This window comes from Sphaerodactylus townsendi, linkage group LG03 (genome assembly GCF_021028975.2).
Source record: "Sphaerodactylus townsendi isolate TG3544 linkage group LG03, MPM_Stown_v2.3, whole genome shotgun sequence".
Lineage (NCBI taxonomy): Eukaryota > Metazoa > Chordata > Lepidosauria > Squamata > Sphaerodactylidae > Sphaerodactylus > Sphaerodactylus townsendi.
In genome coordinates, this window is record NC_059427.1 from 31,805,545 (window position 1) to 31,822,373 (window position 16,829).

The 16,829-nt window shown below is 43.1% G+C and overlaps 1 protein-coding gene across 2 annotated transcripts in view; it reads right to left on the reverse strand.

Annotated features, from left to right (window-relative positions):
• Nucleotides 1-16,829, reverse strand: part of LRIG1 (leucine rich repeats and immunoglobulin like domains 1) — a 147,753-nt gene that overhangs the window by 22,350 nt on the left and 108,574 nt on the right. For both annotated transcript variants that reach the window (XM_048489634.1, XM_048489633.1), the window contains exons 8-11: nt 14,466-14,609; nt 12,396-12,476; nt 3,168-3,239; nt 580-651 (exon numbers count right to left, since the gene is read on the reverse strand). In XM_048489634.1, coding sequence (XP_048345591.1) covers nt 580-651; nt 3,168-3,239; nt 12,396-12,476; nt 14,466-14,609 — 369 coding nt within the window. The remainder of the gene's footprint in view (nt 1-579; nt 652-3,167; nt 3,240-12,395; nt 12,477-14,465; nt 14,610-16,829) is intronic.

Consider the following 16,829-nt stretch of genomic DNA (forward strand, 5'->3'; position numbering starts at 1 on the left):
CGGCTGAGAATAAGCAGCCTATTAACATTTGGGGGGTGGGGGTGGAAAGCACCACAAGGCAGGAAGTCTGGCATGTAATGTGCTAAACCAGATCTCCTTCGCGCAGCTGTAATGTCAGATCCACTAACACGTCTGCAGTTTTCCCATCCCTGAGACTTAGCGAGCACCGAGGATCAAATTCAAACGTATCACTCAAACGTCACCAAGCCATAAATGCAAGTGAAGAAAAGCAGGAGCGGGCCGGCTGCCGGGATTTAAGTTAGCCCGTGAATGGCCTGGAAGGCTAGGGAACAGGAGCCCAGATTTCCTGAGCGGGGATGGAGAAGGGCACAGATGCCAGCCAATGAAAGAAGCTGCTGAGACGATCCAATTTCACTCATTACGGACTGCGAGATGAGCCTGGGACATCTGCTGTAGTGTAAAAATAACTCCCGAGGGGGGGGGGGAGTGGAGAGAAGTGATACTGGGGTAGGGGTGATTGGGGGCAAGAAAGAGGACAAGAACAGCCACTGGAACAAGAAAGTGTCACAGCAACACACACAAGTTTCAGGACAGCCCCTAACGGCCCCAGTCACTTACAGCTCCTTCAGGCTCTTCAGTCTGGCAAAGGCATCAGCTTGAACGGACCTGATTGCGTTATTTTCAAGGTTCCTACAAGGGGGAAGAAAAGGTTCTTAGAACACGCAGAGAGAAAGATGAAAGGGTTTTGTCCAAAAGAAGCATTTGCGTCAGTTTGGTTTCTTCACGGCTTTGCATCTAATTATATATAATGCACCAGCTAATCAGGGACCGTGCAGCCTCACAAAGTGTGGTGTTGTTCACTGAACAAACAGTGATCGATTCACTGGATTTCCAGTATGCGATCGTAACTGCCACCTTTTGAAACCTGTATCCTTGAAAGAAGTGTACTGCACAATCTGCGGAGTTCCCTGAATAATCCTGGCTTAGGTGTCAACTACGGGAGTCAAAAATAAGTAACAAAAGGTAGGATTTCTTTGAAAACAGTCAACGCCATTTGTTTTTGGTAGGCAGACATGTTGGTCTGAAGTCACAGAGAGACTCTGTGATGTGCCTCTGAAGATGCCAGACCACAGTCACACATTCCAGGAAACCCACAACACCCAGCAGAAAAAAATGATTGAGTCCAGTAGTACCTTTAAGACCAACAAAGTTTTATTCTTGGTATAAGCTTCTGTGTGCACGCATGCTTATCTGACAAAGCGTGCATGAGCACAAAAGCTCATACCATGAATAAAACTTTGCCGGTCTTAAAAGGGCTGTTCAACTTGAAACTTTCTTTGTGCTTTGGAAAACTATTCATGTTAAAGATTTAAAACGAAAAGCTTCTCTAGTGTCTGTACGCAACACACACCAAGCCCAGAGTGGATCTGTGCTCAGAGTGCTCAGAGTGGATCTAAATCAACTGCATTGATTTTTTGCCACTGCCCTATCATGACAATGAAGTGAAATTAAATTTGAACAAACCTATTCAATCTGCAACAGGCTCCAGGAACACTGTGCAAAAAATCTAGTCTGTCAAGGATCACTGGTAGCAAAAAGCTTCCTGGGCCGGACTCTTTCAATAAGAAATAGTTCCACCTGATTTTCAGGATGCGCACTGAAAAAAGGCAACGCTATTTATTTCAACCCAGTGTGTTAAAAAAAAATCACATTCAAAAAGGTTTCGTGATGGTTACTTTTTAAATACATGGACAAGTAAAGGTAAGCAGGTATTAACTGTTTGGATCCACATGAAGGCCATTTTAAGGTTTCCAAAGAAAATGGAACAACAGTTTGCTTTGGAAAGGCCAAATAAGTCTGAAGCTCATGACGGAAGAAATGCGTCCCAAACTACAAAGACACTCAGAAAGACCAAAACCACCCGGGAGCATGGTTTCTTATCTTCTGGAAAGTGTCCAGTTGAGTAACACACTTCCTGAACTTTGGTTTGGATCCAGTGATGAGCGAGTGGAAATATAAACAGACTTGGTGCAGTTCCATTTGTGGACAATGTTGAGCAATGTTTAGTGTTTTCCCCTCTGTGTCCTATAGTGCCTAGAATTTGGTTGTATGAGCGGAAATGCAAACGGGACACAATTTTTCATGGAGCAAAAACGGCTTGGTCTACTGCAGACTCCAGATCATTTTGGACATTTGTGCTAGGATTAATTTCAATGCACGCCATAGTTTGCAAGGCATGGGATATTCCACTTAAAGTACTTGTTTGGTTGGGATACTGATCAGTTGCAGGTATTGTGCTGTTTTGAGGAGAAGAGGAGCCAGTTTGTAGGTCTTGTTGACCTTGGGCCATTGTCCCAGGCAGTTCTTCACTTGAAGTGCAGTGATTAAAGTCCATAAGTTCACTAGCAGTAGTCTCGGGGTTAAGTTCAATTAAGTTTGATAGGTTTGTTGAGGCAGGAGAGTCAGCTGATGATGTCCTTATTTCACAATTCAAAGTTTTGCCCGCTTTCAAGAAAACTTTCTGTTTGTTCAATAAAAGTGGCCTAATATTCAGATCTTTGAAACAACGGGCAAAGAAAATGCCATGGGGCTGAAATAGTGTTTTCTTTTGCATGAGTAAGTTAACTTGGTAATTTTAAAAGCACTCTACTTCTATAAGCCGTTGATGAGAGTACCCTTACTGAAGTAGCCTTTATGTCTCTTCTATGTAGATTGGCTTGGTCTACTGCAGTAGCAAAGCCCAGCGGTGACAGACCCGCTGTCCTTCCTCTTCTACCACTCACAGCCCTTTCAGGCTCAGGTGGAGAGGAGGGAGAAAGCGAAGGACACCTGGACACAGGGGAGAGCTGAACAGAGCGTGAGAGTGAAGGGCAGGACACCAGTTTCCCAGTGGGCCAAAACACTAGCTGGGGCTCTGCATGAATAAATTAGATGTAATTCACTGTACATTACCAAAAAAAAAAATTAAAAGCATGCAAAGTGGCCATGTGTTCTATAACTTTCTTCCTGGTGGAAAAAAAAGCCAGAGTTGAAGCTGCCTTGTAATGAGAAGGAAGCAGCTGGGTCTCACAAATGGACTGGCTTCTCAGCTTACAAAGATGCTATTAAATTGCTAGCAGGCCTCTCGGGCAGCCACTTCTGGCAGGCCTTCCCTCTCCCACCCAGCCACTTCACTTCAAGCCCGCAAAGCATTGTGGGTTACTCACAGGTGTTCCAGGGCCTCCAAGCCTGAGAACGCCTCCTTGGCCACAGACTTGATCTTGTTTCCAAACAGAGTCCTGCAGTTTCCAAACACCCAGCGCCAGATAAGCAAAGAAAAGAAAATGAAAAGGCCCCAATTAGCGTGGCTGTATCTGATTAAACATCCCCAAGAAAGGCCCTGGAAATACGGTCTGTGGAGATTAAGGAAGCTGAAGTATGCGTTGCTTTCCCCCCGTTTTCTGAAATAAAATACTTTTTATCTATATTAGAACTTAATGGTTATGATAGCTTTACACAAGACACGCTGTACTGCATTGAGAAATGGAGCTTTGCTTTGGTTACCAGGGAAGGGGAGTCAGTATATGTGTTGACTTTCGGTTATCAGAGAGAACACAGTTTAAATGAGATTCTGGACCATCGCCTCAGCACACCGAACTCATCTTTTCTCAGCTAGTAAAAAAATGCCGATACAGACTCTGGAAGTTTCCAGATAATCACGTAAGCAAATTTCCAGACCTCGTTATCGCAGAAGGAACAAAATCCACTTGAGAATCTCCTGAAGAAACTGTTAACATGTCCTCAGTTTCTCACCAGAAACTACTACATTTTACACAGATATAGAAACACACAAAATGTATGTTTTATAGCAGTACCTGCTCCTTTCCAGTATTCTCATGCTTCATATGCTAGACAAATCCATGGCAAAACAATTCAAATTATCGTGTGAGAACACTATACTGCAATTAAGCATTTAAGGTTAAAACATTCCATAACTTTTTGTCAGCTGAAAATGGATCTTAAAATGTGGAGTTTTTTTGTAAAGAATTCTTCCCAAAGAATTTCTTTGAGCACATGACAGAACCAATTGGAAATGTGTGCCTATTTTGGGGGAGGGAAAGTCATTTTTGTTTCAACAGGAAATGTGGCAATTCTTTTCTGAGTCTTGGATGAAAAAGTCTTGGTATTGCTAAATTGGATGAAACTTGGACGAAAAGCCTGGCTAAGTTCTAAAATTCAAAATCAAAATGATAGGATTTGATAAGCCATGGCAGAAGGAATTTCCATTTTGCCTTCTAAACCAATGCACCAATTCTAAGAAATATACTTTTAAATAAACCGTAAAATAACTGAAATCATATGACATTCTAAAATGAAGTACTGCACTTATTCCTACCCTTCTTTCAAATTAGATGAGTCTGGTTTGAACACTCAGGAAAACACGACTGGAAAATGCTGTTAAAACCTCTCTATATCTGAGGGCTTTACATTGTTGGGCTCTAAGGGCCAAACTAGAAGATAATAATAATAATATGCATTGGGTTGAGAGCCCCCAACCCCAAAGGTAGTCACACACATGGCTTCCGGGAACAAGCTGGGCTAGGAAACACCTGAAACATGTCACATATTCCTTTTAGTTTGGCCCTAAGCTAGCCCTATACAAAAATACAACCACCAGAGCAATTACAGCATGAACTGTGTGTACTGTTATATACAAACAATAAATTGCAATGCACCTATGCACAAAGTTAATATACCTGCATTGAAAAAAATAGCAAAATACAAACATTCATAGTGCATATATAAACAGCAACCATTCAATGTGCATATAGAAACCATGATGTGCAAAGTTACATAGATTAGAAAACAGAAAGGTTCCCCACTATGGTGAGTATCCCTGCCTGTCACATGGGATACTATGGTTTGATTTCCTTAAGGAGAGCCAAGACCTTCTTCTGTCTTCCCAGTTTTCAGTTCTAAGCTACCACGGACTTGATATTTAAAGCTTATGTTTTTGCAGGTTTAATCCTGTCACTTTGGCTCATTCCGCACATGCAGAATAATGCACTTTCAAACTGCTTTCAGTGCTCTTTGAAGCTGTGCGGAATAGCAAAATCCACTTGCAAACAGTTGTGAAAGTGGTTTGAAAACGCATTATTTTGCGTGTGCGGAAGGGGCCTTTATATCCTTTCTAGAGTGTGTCCTTGTTTTTTAATGTGATGTAGTCTGTCCTGTGCCCTGATGACAGAGAAAGCAACACTTTTGGACAAAAATCAGGAAGATACTATAGGATGGATCCCTGAATACTACTGTCCAGTTTCATACTACGACTATTTTCATTATACAGGAATGTTTCTCTAACTCACAACCATGAATAAACACAAATATGATTACAGAAGTCCAAGAAAATGTGAGAAGAGGAGAAGGAGGAGGATGACAAGTTTGGATTTATACCCCCCTCCCATCTCTCCTATAAGGAGACTCAATGCAACTTACAAATTCCTTTCCCTTCCACAGGCACCTGGTGAGATAGGTGGACTGAAAGAATTGTAACTAGCCCAAAGTCACCCAGCAGGTTTTGTATGTAGGAGAGGGGACACAAATATGGTTCACTAGATGAGACTCCACTGCTCAGGTGGAAGGGCAGGGAATCAAACCTGGTTTTCCAGATTAGAGTCCACCTCCTTTTAACCACTATAACACGCTGGAGTCAGAAAGACTCTCTACCATGTGACTTGATTAGGAATTGCTACAATGAGACTGGTGGTAAGGGCCAGGGTAGAACATTTCACACAAGTAAGAGAGGTTCACAAAGAACACAAATAAAATCACTTTACACCGAGTCAAACCACTGGTTTATCACAGGCCATGTTATCTTCTCTGGCAGTAACTTTCCAGGGACTCCAGTTCAAAGTCTTTTGTATTACCTACAACCTGAACCTTCTAACTGGATATGCTACGGACTGAATTAGATCTACCACTGAGCCATGGTAAGGTGGGAATACATACTTTTTAAGGTAAGGTACTGTATTCTGCTAGTTCCCTAATTCAGTTACCTAAAGATACTTAGGCTCATTCCGCACATGCAGAATAATGCACTTTCAAACTGCTTTCAGTGCTCTTTGAAGCTGTGCAGAATAGCAAAATGCAAACAGTTATGAAAGTGGTTTGAAAAAATGCATTATTTTGCTTGTGCGGAAGGGGCCTTATATTTGAAATTAGCACGACTTAGGGCAGGCAGTATTCCCTGAAGATCTAAAGTGGTTTAAAAAGAGAGAGGAAGCATTAAGTAGATATATGTTTTTTAAGTAAAACTGCCCATATGGCATTGCTCAGAAAACAAGAACATCTGTAGCAGACGTGAGTGAGATTTACAAGATTTAGGTCCCAATATGTCTTTTGTTGTTGTTTTCGACAAGCTATTATTGAAAGTGGTTCTTACAGAAAGGAAAAGAAATTGACAAGTGTGTCAGCTAACCCAGCACAGCTTCCAGAAACAGAATGCCTACGCACAGATCAGCAACAAGCTCTACCAACATAAAATTATATGACGCATTTTGCAAAATGCATTTATGACAAAGTAATTATGGTAATATGGGAGACTGGCATGTTTTGCCAGCTTTGAAAGCTGCGCACAGCTGCTAAAACAGGTTATAAGACGAGTAAAAAATTACCACAGACGATTCCTTAAGTAACCCACACGTGTAACCACTTCCACTAAGAACACACAGAGTGACTTTCAGATACACCTTTCCTGGACATTTTAATTCTCAGACACACCCAGCTGAACCTACAGGATCAGATGAAGAGTTGGCAAACTCGTGTACTCTGCAGGAAAATTGCACCTTGGCTGCGCAAACCAACTACCCCACATAAACCAAAAAGGATCTTGTCTAGGCTTGCACCTCAGAGGTGTTGCTTGTTTTAATCCTAAACAGAAAGCACTGAGGTAAATAAAATTTCTACAGTTCATGCCTGTTTTCCAAGAAAGATCTAAGTATTATATGTAATCCACCACTACATTCACGCAGGATTTCAAAACTATCCCAGAAACACTAACACTGCAAGAAAGAAGACTAGAGAAGAGCTTGTTGGAGCTAGAATGTCTGAAGCGGTGACACAGGGGGAGCTTGGCAAAGATGCTTGGGAATCCCTAGCCTAAGTTATTACAGGTCAGGGCTCCGCTGTTCTGTTTATCCCACGGTTGCGCTGTGATGAAGTTAGATCACGTCTGCGCTTTAAATTTAAAAACTGATGTAATTGTCAGTGTTTTCCTCAAAGGAACACAGGGAACTGCAGACTGGTGAGAAGGGGAAATATAGATCTGTGAGAAAGCCAACGTTCTGACAAGGGACTTTTTAGCACCTGAGCTGAGAATTTCCAGGAGTTTCTACCACTATGGGCTGAAGGGCAGAGTTATGCTCCCCACCCCCATGTGGGACAGAGCAATAAAACTGAAGACAATTGTTTCACCTTATTTACTTCTCTTGGTTCTCCAAACTAAATGTCAGGTCAAATTCAAACCATACCGCAGCAAGGAGATAGAGCATATAGTGTGAGGTGTTTGATTACTCAGTTGTACTTATGCCTCCTTGGAATGTAGTCAGAATAGTCCTTCCTGCACAGTGGGAGTCTTTTCTTCCAAGCCCAATCTTTGTGGCTACAATCTCTTCTGTCTACTAGCTGCTCCATATTTCCTTTCCCTTCCCCCTGCAAAGGCACACACAATCCCTAACTCTTGGGGTTGGAAGTTTCATTTTTGTATACAAAATGTTGGAAGCTGCCCTGAGCCCATAAGGGGAAGGGTGGCATATAAGGTGGGTGGGTGGGTGGGTGGGCAGGCAGGCAGGCAGGTAGACAGATAGAATACACTACTAAATGGCCTGCCCACTTATGCTGCCTAGGCAAAAAATGGCTCCCAATTTTCTTCTTGGCCCAATTCAAGATGCTGGATTGATTTTTAAAGCCCTGAACAAGGCTGGGGCTAACATACCATCAGAGCTGCCAACTCCCTCACGATCTTACCCAAACATCATCAAATGCCCTGCTTTGATTGGCCCACCCTCTGAGGCTAGGTAGGTGGCAGCCTTCTCCACTGTGACATCAAAATTATGACATTCCCTTCCATCACAGGCACTGGAGGAAGGTTTTTGGTTTCATTTGGTCCTCCTTCTGGTGTACGTATTTCTATATTTGTATTTTGAATTTTTGTTTTAACGTTTTTGATTGCTCACTGCCTCGGGGAACACCGGTTAAGTAGAAAGGCAGCACACAAACGTTTTAAGTAACAAGCCAAAAAGAAAAGACAGCATGGCATTATGTGGGTCTTTTAAACCCCCATTCCCCTTCACGAGTATGAACGACACCTCGGGTCTTCTCTCAGCTTGGCTGAGTTTTTGCACCTTGTTTCCTTATCCTGTGTTTCCAAAACCCAGTTCCACCTGGAGGAAATATATTGAGATCATTTTCCTAGCAGTGAATGTGTTATTTAGCTGGATGTCTCACGGGAAGGTGTATTATATTGCCTCAAGTTTCACTTTTGTGTGTGTGTGTGTGGGGGGGGGGGGGGGGACTAAGAAAAAACCAAGAAGACCCCCTGAGCCTCTTGAGGAAGGAAGTTCCTAAAACTAAAAACAATCCCCCCCAAAAGCTATATTCTTCTTGCCAGCTACAAAACTCAACCCTTGAAGCCCGGCTCTACCTGATGACCATAGCATGTGAGGGGCCTCATGCGTTGTGTCCCTGAACTTAGCTGAAATTGCTTTTGAGAAAACACTCCTTAGATTCTGCTGTACAGCTGTATGGAGACATCTATACTGAGAAGCAGATGGGGAAGCAATGTCAGGAAATTAGCTAAGATGAAAAGCAGCAGCTGCAATAACTTCCCTTATGTTTCAGGGATGTGCCACACTGTCAGGGCTCCCCAACCTTTCCTCCCTTTTATGTACTCTGAAGACAAGCCAGCACCATAGAATTCTCATCACAATGGTATCATAATTCTTTCACAGAGACACGCTTTCCTTGACCAAAACTGTGTTCTAATGAGTAAATTACTGAAGCGCCAATCACTTCCTTGAGAAAGGTTTCGGGCACTGAGAAAAGACATGTCAGCGGTGCCATAAAGACAGCCCATTTACTCTCCTGGAAGACATAAACCTGTTCCACCGTCAAAGGAAAACCAGCGGGAGCACCAAGTTCACATGAAGACCGCACGGCCATATAAGTGCACCTGCCCTTTGAGCATTTCTCTTCATTAGAAAGCCATTATTTTCCATTCTTGTCACCCTTTGCACCTGCTGGAAAAGTCCTCCCACTCTGACTCTCCCACTTTTCAGCTCTAAATCAGGGCTTCCTTTAAACATGACGCTGGGGAGGCAGAAGCACTTTCCCACGGAACTTTGCACTCCCGCGTCTTGTTTAAACTGGGCCGCCACCCACGCAAAGAAGCTGTGCAGGTGAATTCTTCTGCCTCACCAGCACGACTTTTAAATCAAGCCCAAGTGAGCTGGGGGTGGGGAGAGAAGTAAGGAAAGTTAAATTTAATGGTCTGCATAATTGGGGGTTAGGGGTGAGCTGAGTACGGGACTAGTATCTCCAGTGACTCCAGCCATGTGCTTTATGCTAAGAGTAGGGTATTTTTTTCCCGATTGCTCACTGGAGGGATTGTTTTAATTTAGGTACACTTTTGCCCTAGTGGAGAGTCTCATCTATAATTCAGAGAAGTCTACTGGCTTCGCCCGGCCCCCTTTCCCCAGTTTAACACCTTCAGCATGCTGAACAAGGCACTGCCGCGTCTGCCGCTGGGCCCTTTCACAAGCTTATCCACAACAGATCAAAAGGCGGGCAGCTTTCAAAGCAATCTCCAAAGAGCCGGGGTAATTATTAATTCATTTGAAGGTTTCCTCCTAAGTGTCCGCTCCTCCTGCCCCTTTCCTCCCCCTCTTTATGCTAATGCATTTAAACGCTTACCATTTGACAGCTTACACACAGGATCCCCGCCTGAAATAAAACAATGTTTACCATATGGAGGTCCGTTAACTTAATGGCTTTTTAATGAAAGGCATGCGAGGCGAAAAAAATGGCAATGATCAAAAAAATATGAACTAAAATAAACAGTGTCCGTGATATGAGTATTTAACAATACCAGGTGCAGTTGCTGATTAAGCAGAGTGAGCTTTCAGGTACCGACTGCTCTGAGGTAACCCCAGAAGTTGACACTTTGGTGCCCCACTGGCAATACTTAGTGCCAATTTTTGCCCTAAAGGATGGGAGAGAAAGGGAAGGGGGAACAGTTGTTCACTGATAGGGCTGGGGTTTTTTTCTGGGAGAAGGGAGAAGAACGGCCTTCCTCCTAAGAAAACTCTGGAGCCTTGTGTGGTTGCTTAGCAACTCCTTGACAGAGGCCTAACAATTTCAGAGTTAAAAGTACACCCCCATTCCCTTGTAGGAGAGGCAACATGGAACAGGGAGCCCAAAATGGCTGCACAGTATCAAGAGGTGGTACAATGAAATTTTCTTTCCAGCCCTGACCCAGAATGCATGCCCAGTGCTCTTACCGATGGCTCCTCTGACAGGCTTCCCGTGACCGGAAAACAGGAAGAGATTGCAGGGAGTTGAGTCAACAGTTGTGAGAGTTCTTTTGTGAGCTGCCCCCGCTGTTCTTGGGTTCTCAAAATCCAGATGTCCTGCACTTGCCAATTCCTGCATCCTGCTTTACCCCTAGCTACTGCCTAATCAGTGCAGGTTTCCTTGCATTTTTACCAGCTGGCTTCAGCAAATCCCCCACCCCACCCCCGGCAGATCTTGTAAAATGTCTAGCTTTGCAACCGTCCTGGACCAACTTTGCAAAGTTTCAGTTGGGTAGCTATGTTGAAGAGCAAGATTCAGGCCCCGCAGCACCTCAAAGAACGACAAGATTTCCAGGATATACATTCCAAGAGTGAAAGCTCCCTTCCTACTGCATCTAGGACATTTTGATTCTTAAAAGTTTATACCCTGGACCTTTTGCTGGTCTTTTAAGGCGCTACTGGGCTTGAATCTTGCTTATCTTTGAAAGGATCCTCAAGACCAACTTCTACCATAGGCTATATGGGGCTCCAACTATCAAGTCTTCTATTTTGGCCCTTTGGCTAATAGTCATTCATTTCATTTTTGAAGCCTTTAAAATATATCCTCCCTCTCCTCAGCATCCCACCAAACACAACTGTGCTCAATTATCTCCTCTTCCTTTCTATTCTATTTTGCACAAATCCTTACACTTTAATAGAATACAATTCTTTTATTAAGAATAGACCTCTGAGCTGAGCTTTGGCACAAGTTAAGGCCATATTAATGCTCACACCTTGCCTCACCAACAACACAACATGCACGTCATATGCTCCTACATATATGTAAAAAAAAACCTTTGTGGTTTTTTCCAATAAACTGAAACTGTCATTTGTCATCTTTGGTGTTTAAAATTGCTTTAAAATAGGAGGATTTCACTTTTTTTGTTTCTGGCCTTTGAAAATTAATTTTCTAAGAAGAGTTTCTGTCTCGCTTAAATAAACTTTTCCCCTTGATAATTTCAGTTTTCTTCAAGGGCTAGAGTTGCAATTAGTCAGAAACTATGCATTTTTAAAAAGTGAAATAATTGATCACATCCTTCCACAAGGACAATAGCTGCTATAAAACAAAATGAAGGAACACACAAACCCCAGTATTTCCTGTTGGGGTTTTTTTGGTAATCACAAACTGGGATTTCTTTGGAAGGTCTGATTGCAACCTTAAGTGCTGCAAAATGGAACTAAGAGGACTGAAAAGAAAGTGTTTGTTCTTAGAATTACCTAGCACAGATTTACTGACTTGTTTTAGATTAGCATTTATTTCTCAGCAACCATTGTTTCCCTGCTACAAAATGGTACAAATAGGAGTGATCAAGGAATGCCTGAGCTAAGAATTCAATGCCTCGGGCTCACTAACTGGTTTTGTAAAATTAAGTCTCTCTTATCTAAGTGTTTCCTTGCTGCAAACAGAACGAATATTTCCTAAATGGTACTTTGATTTTTTAAAAAGAGTTCTGAATCCGCAGTGCAGTTTTGGTGTAACCCCCTCCCACCCCCCCTGCCCCCCACACACACTTTTCATAACACATTCAGATTCCTTTTTATTTCCACAAAAGATTACTCCACATACGGATTCTGAACTGGCCCAAATTGTGAGAAACAAGTAATAGAGTTGCCTCCGAAAACAGATGCTGGATTACTAGTAAAGTAAGCATGTGACCATAAATAATTCAGAACAAACTTTACACAGTAAAGAAATGTCAGTCTCATTTATCAGCATATCACTTAATTTTTATCCTTATGAAACTCAAATTAAGCAAGAGGACAGATGGACAGACACACAGGTCTGTAGGGGGGGGGGGGAGCCACCTTTTAAAAAACCAAAACCAGGCATTTTTATTTTATACTCACAGCTTGCTTAGGTTTTCCAGACCTGTAAAGGCCCCACTGGTGTCTTCTATTGTGCCTGAAATCTCATTATGGTCCAGATCCCTGGAGAGAGGAAGACAAAAGAAAGCTTGCAATCAATTTCCCAGTTTGTGAACTCAACTCTAAAAGATCCAAAGCTAACCTTTAGGACCAGTTTATCAAAGCCCTCTTCTTTTGTTTCACAAACATAAAGCTTTTTTTTATCAGCACAGGCCCATACTCTCAGGGAAAGCAGAGGTAATTTAGTCTGGTTGTTCAGAACTGGCCTCTTCCATATTGTTTTCCCTCAAAGAAAGTGATGCTTTTCCTATCCAATCCTTTTAAAGCTCAAAGTGGCCTTTCAGTTTTACTCCCTTCCGGTGCCCAAGCCATTGTCCCTATTTCAAAGCAATGAAAGAAGAATTTGGGATGGGGGGGAGGGGGGGGGGAGAGAGAGAGAGAGAGAGAGAGAGAGAGAGAGAGAGAGAGAGAGAGAGAGAGAGATTCCCAATTACACCTAAACTAGGAAATCAAAAATTAAGTGACAATCAGTTTTTGAAAGCAATGACAACAGGCTGAGAGGCCTACTCAGCTGGCCTACTAGTAAACTTCAATTTCTTTCAATCACATATATCTGACTGGCTCTACATGCAAGCCAGGTGCACCTCTTACTTCGGTAAAAAACCCACCCCATTTTCTACATTTGCCATTAGGCAAACCTTCTATCTTGGGATGAGCTCTAAAATCTAAGTTTCCTGCTCTCGGGTCACGCTGTGCCCCCGCAAACCATGCTCTGAGAATACACAGCGTAGGGGAGAGTTCTGTAGCAACCTCTTTGTTAATTACTCTTTACATTGTATCTTCTATAAAAGAAGGGGGAAAAGAACATGACTTTGTTGCTATGCCGGGGTGGTTCCCCCCCCCCCCCAAAGGAAGCCAAAATGCCTTTTCATAACAATGAGGGAATGGAAAAAGAGAAGACTTTCACACAGAAAAGTGTAGGGACTCTGCATTCTGGCCCAGCTTTCTTTGCATTCACTTTGCTTTTCTCCCAGCCCCTGTTGCCAATTTCCTATTCTTTCTGGCTGGCTGGCCCTGAATGCCTACTGCCTTGTTAATCATTCTGCTGTGAGGTCCCCGGCCTGACCTCTATTTGAATAGCTTCGCATTTCAGCACTTTCACACCCACCAAAGGATCGCCAACAATAGGCCGCAATTAAAGCATGCCCGGCTCTTTTTCACCAGGTGCAGGACCCAATGGGCCTTCTTCTTGATTCAATTAGAACTCGCTCTCCCCTCCTCCCCGGGCCCAGGACACAAAAGAAGATCAGAATTGGCCGCAAATCCAAACACCCTTTATAGGGTTTGGGAAAGTCCAGAGTCCTTTAGCGGTGCCAGCTGCCTAGGAGAAGGACCTTTCGGGAAGCCTGCATGGGGATTGAAAGGTGGGTCTGGGAAAGCCTCAGAGCATAAAAGTGCTTTCACCCTCCGTGCAGGAAAAAAGGAATAAATAACTGCACAGTGTGGTAACTAAGGAGAGAAGTTCAATTAAATTAAGCCTTAACAGGGCTTAGGCAAAAGGAAAGAGAAGAAACACTAAGTATGTCTCACGGATTCTTCTTTTTTAAAAAACAAAACAAAACTTATCCATCACATGATTTCGGGCTGGTAAGCAAAAGCAAGCTGGAAGACCGGGCAGGACAGATTTTATGACACTGGAGGATTAATAATTGTGCGTGCCTAATCCTGAGGCATTAAAACCCGAGATAAATTGTGGGAAAGAAGGAATCGGCAGTGTTACTTGCTCCCATACGTCCCAACTGACAACAAATGGCAGCATCAAGCCTAGTAGCAGAATACTGTCTGTACTGCCAAACATGAGAAAACCCCAAAAAAGGACCCCTTCTCAGCGGTACAGGGGGCGGCAGGACAATCATCGGCCACACGTGCTCTGAAACAAAGGTCAGCCTCGTTTGTATGTTTGGTTTTGTGTCTTCGGGACAGGACAACCCCTTCTGCTTTCCTAGCAAACCCCTCCCGCCCTCCAGGAAAGGAAGAACCCAAAACACGTACAGAATTCGCAAGCTCTTGAGTCCCTTGAATGCTCCCTCGGCAATGTGGCTGATGGAATTGTGGCTGAGGTGTAGAATCTGCAGGCCGCCCAGGTCTGCCAGGCTCCTGTCATCCAGCCTGGTTAGATTGTTGTATGATAGCGACCTGAGAACAGAAAGAGCGAACGTCAGTCATAGCAGAGGGCAGTTTCTTAAAAGTTTTCATTCACCTCCACCCAGCAGCTTCCTGTTGCATCTCAGCATCTCTATCCTATCTAGAATATGTGCCAGGGTGGTGCAGTGGTTAGAATGTGCAGCTAGGATCCCAAAGACCCAGGTTCAAACATCCTTACTCTGCCATGAATGATTTAGCCAGTTAGTAGTTTGAATTTTATACCCCGCTTTCCTCAACTGCAAGGAGTCTCAAGGCAGCTAACAAACTCCTCCTCTTCCCTTCCCCACAACAGGCACCTTGTGTGGTGGGTGGGGCTGAGGGAGTCCTGAGAGAACTGTGACTGGCCCAAGGTCACCCAGCAGGCTTCATGTGGAGGAGCGGGGAAACAAACCTAGTTTACCAGATTATAGTCCGCTGTGCACGCGGAGGAATGGGGAATCAAACCAGGCTCTCCAGATTAGAATCCACTACTTTTAACCACTAAACCATGCTGGTTACAATCCTGCAGCCCAACACAACTCACAGGTGTGGCTTGCATGGAGCAGGGGAGAATGTACCAAATGCTACAGCCCCCATTGAGGAGAAAAGCAGGCTTTAAATATCTTTAATAAATAACTACAGTAAGTTTTTTAAAAGTCCTATACTTTTATAATGGGAAAACTGATTAAAATACGTAAAGCAGTCTAAGGTATATTCATAAGTTAGTTGTATGTTACTAAATATTGCTGACTCCTTGGAAAGTGGACCTTAGGCATTTTACTTTGCTATTATATTTGTATCGCACACTGCAAGAAGCTCAGAACAGGGTAGATCAGGTTTCTTTTCTGGAAAGTTTCCCATCCGGATCATGGCTCAGCCCGAGTCAGTTTAACTATGGAGACAGAACTGGTTGCAAACTAACTTTGGGACTTTAGACTGTACCACACAAAACTCCCCGATGCAGAAAATGAAATCAAGGCTCTTCAAGGCTACACAGAACCAAAGAGACAAGCAGAAGTCTTCAATGACTTGCCTCAAGATGTTCCCACAACTTGCAGCCAACCAGTGGGTTGGGGCACAATAGCCTCTATCATTATAATATATGTGAGAGAAGTTGTGAACTAAGCTGGCATTTTGCCATCCGGCCTACTCACAACAGACAACAGAAGTGTCAAGGTAAATGCTGGACTTCCCCTAGCAACTGTGTGCACTTCCTAGAAAACTTGCCTCACACTTTGAAATCCTTTGAGCGACAACTCTCTCTCTCTGATCCTCTCACACACAAATCAGAACTGGTTTTTTTGGCTGGGGGAAAAGACTCCACCTAATCTATGGGTAATATTAGAGGGTATAATGGAAGAAACCATACAGGATTGCTATCCACATCGACAGCTTATTTCTCTTATAGCTTTGGTTGTCATGTTGCCTACCTTAAAACAAAAATAACGTCTAGGTGCACAGGAAAGTTAGCTGCAAATGCCTCTAAGTTAAAACAGACATATATTTCAAGTGCTAGGAATGTCATTTCCTTGGCAAGCTGTCTGCCTTTGGGAAGTGTAAGCAAAGGGGATGGTGGCGAACCTAAGAGACCGCTGGAAGAAATTCAGAAGAGATTAATGGCTTTCAAGAAGTCATTGGACAACATACATTCATTCCTAAAGAGGCTGTACTGTTGAATTATGAAGAAATGGCAGCCATTCAAAATTATTTCCTCACCTGCAATGAAATATTTTTTTTCTCAAAAGGGAAGGGAAAAAGCAATCCGGTGAAGTACTGAACTTGATGGGGGGAGCATCCTTGGATTTTCTGTATGGGGATTTTCTGACAGAACTTTCACAGGTATGTTTTACTGGACATGATACAGAGATAGTCAAGAAAGAGCAAATTCCAGGATATCTTTTGTTATGATTGCAACCAGCCTAATAGTTGTTCAACATCACACAACTTGTATACTCTGTTTCACAAAAAGGTGTTAGTTCGGTCAGCTGAGGTGTAGTGGTCGAGAAAATTGTTTGTTTCTGCATCAGAAAACAAGTCCCGAATGAATATGAGAATTATCATTATTTTTATACACTGCCTTTGTCAAAACCATTATTGTGTACATTATTGAACATGGTACTTTGATACAAGAGCATTTATGCCAACATGTATTTTTACTTTCAAATAGATGGGAGGAAGCAGGGCTAGGCAGGCACTAGGACCCAGGCGGAACATTCTGCAACAAAGGAGGTC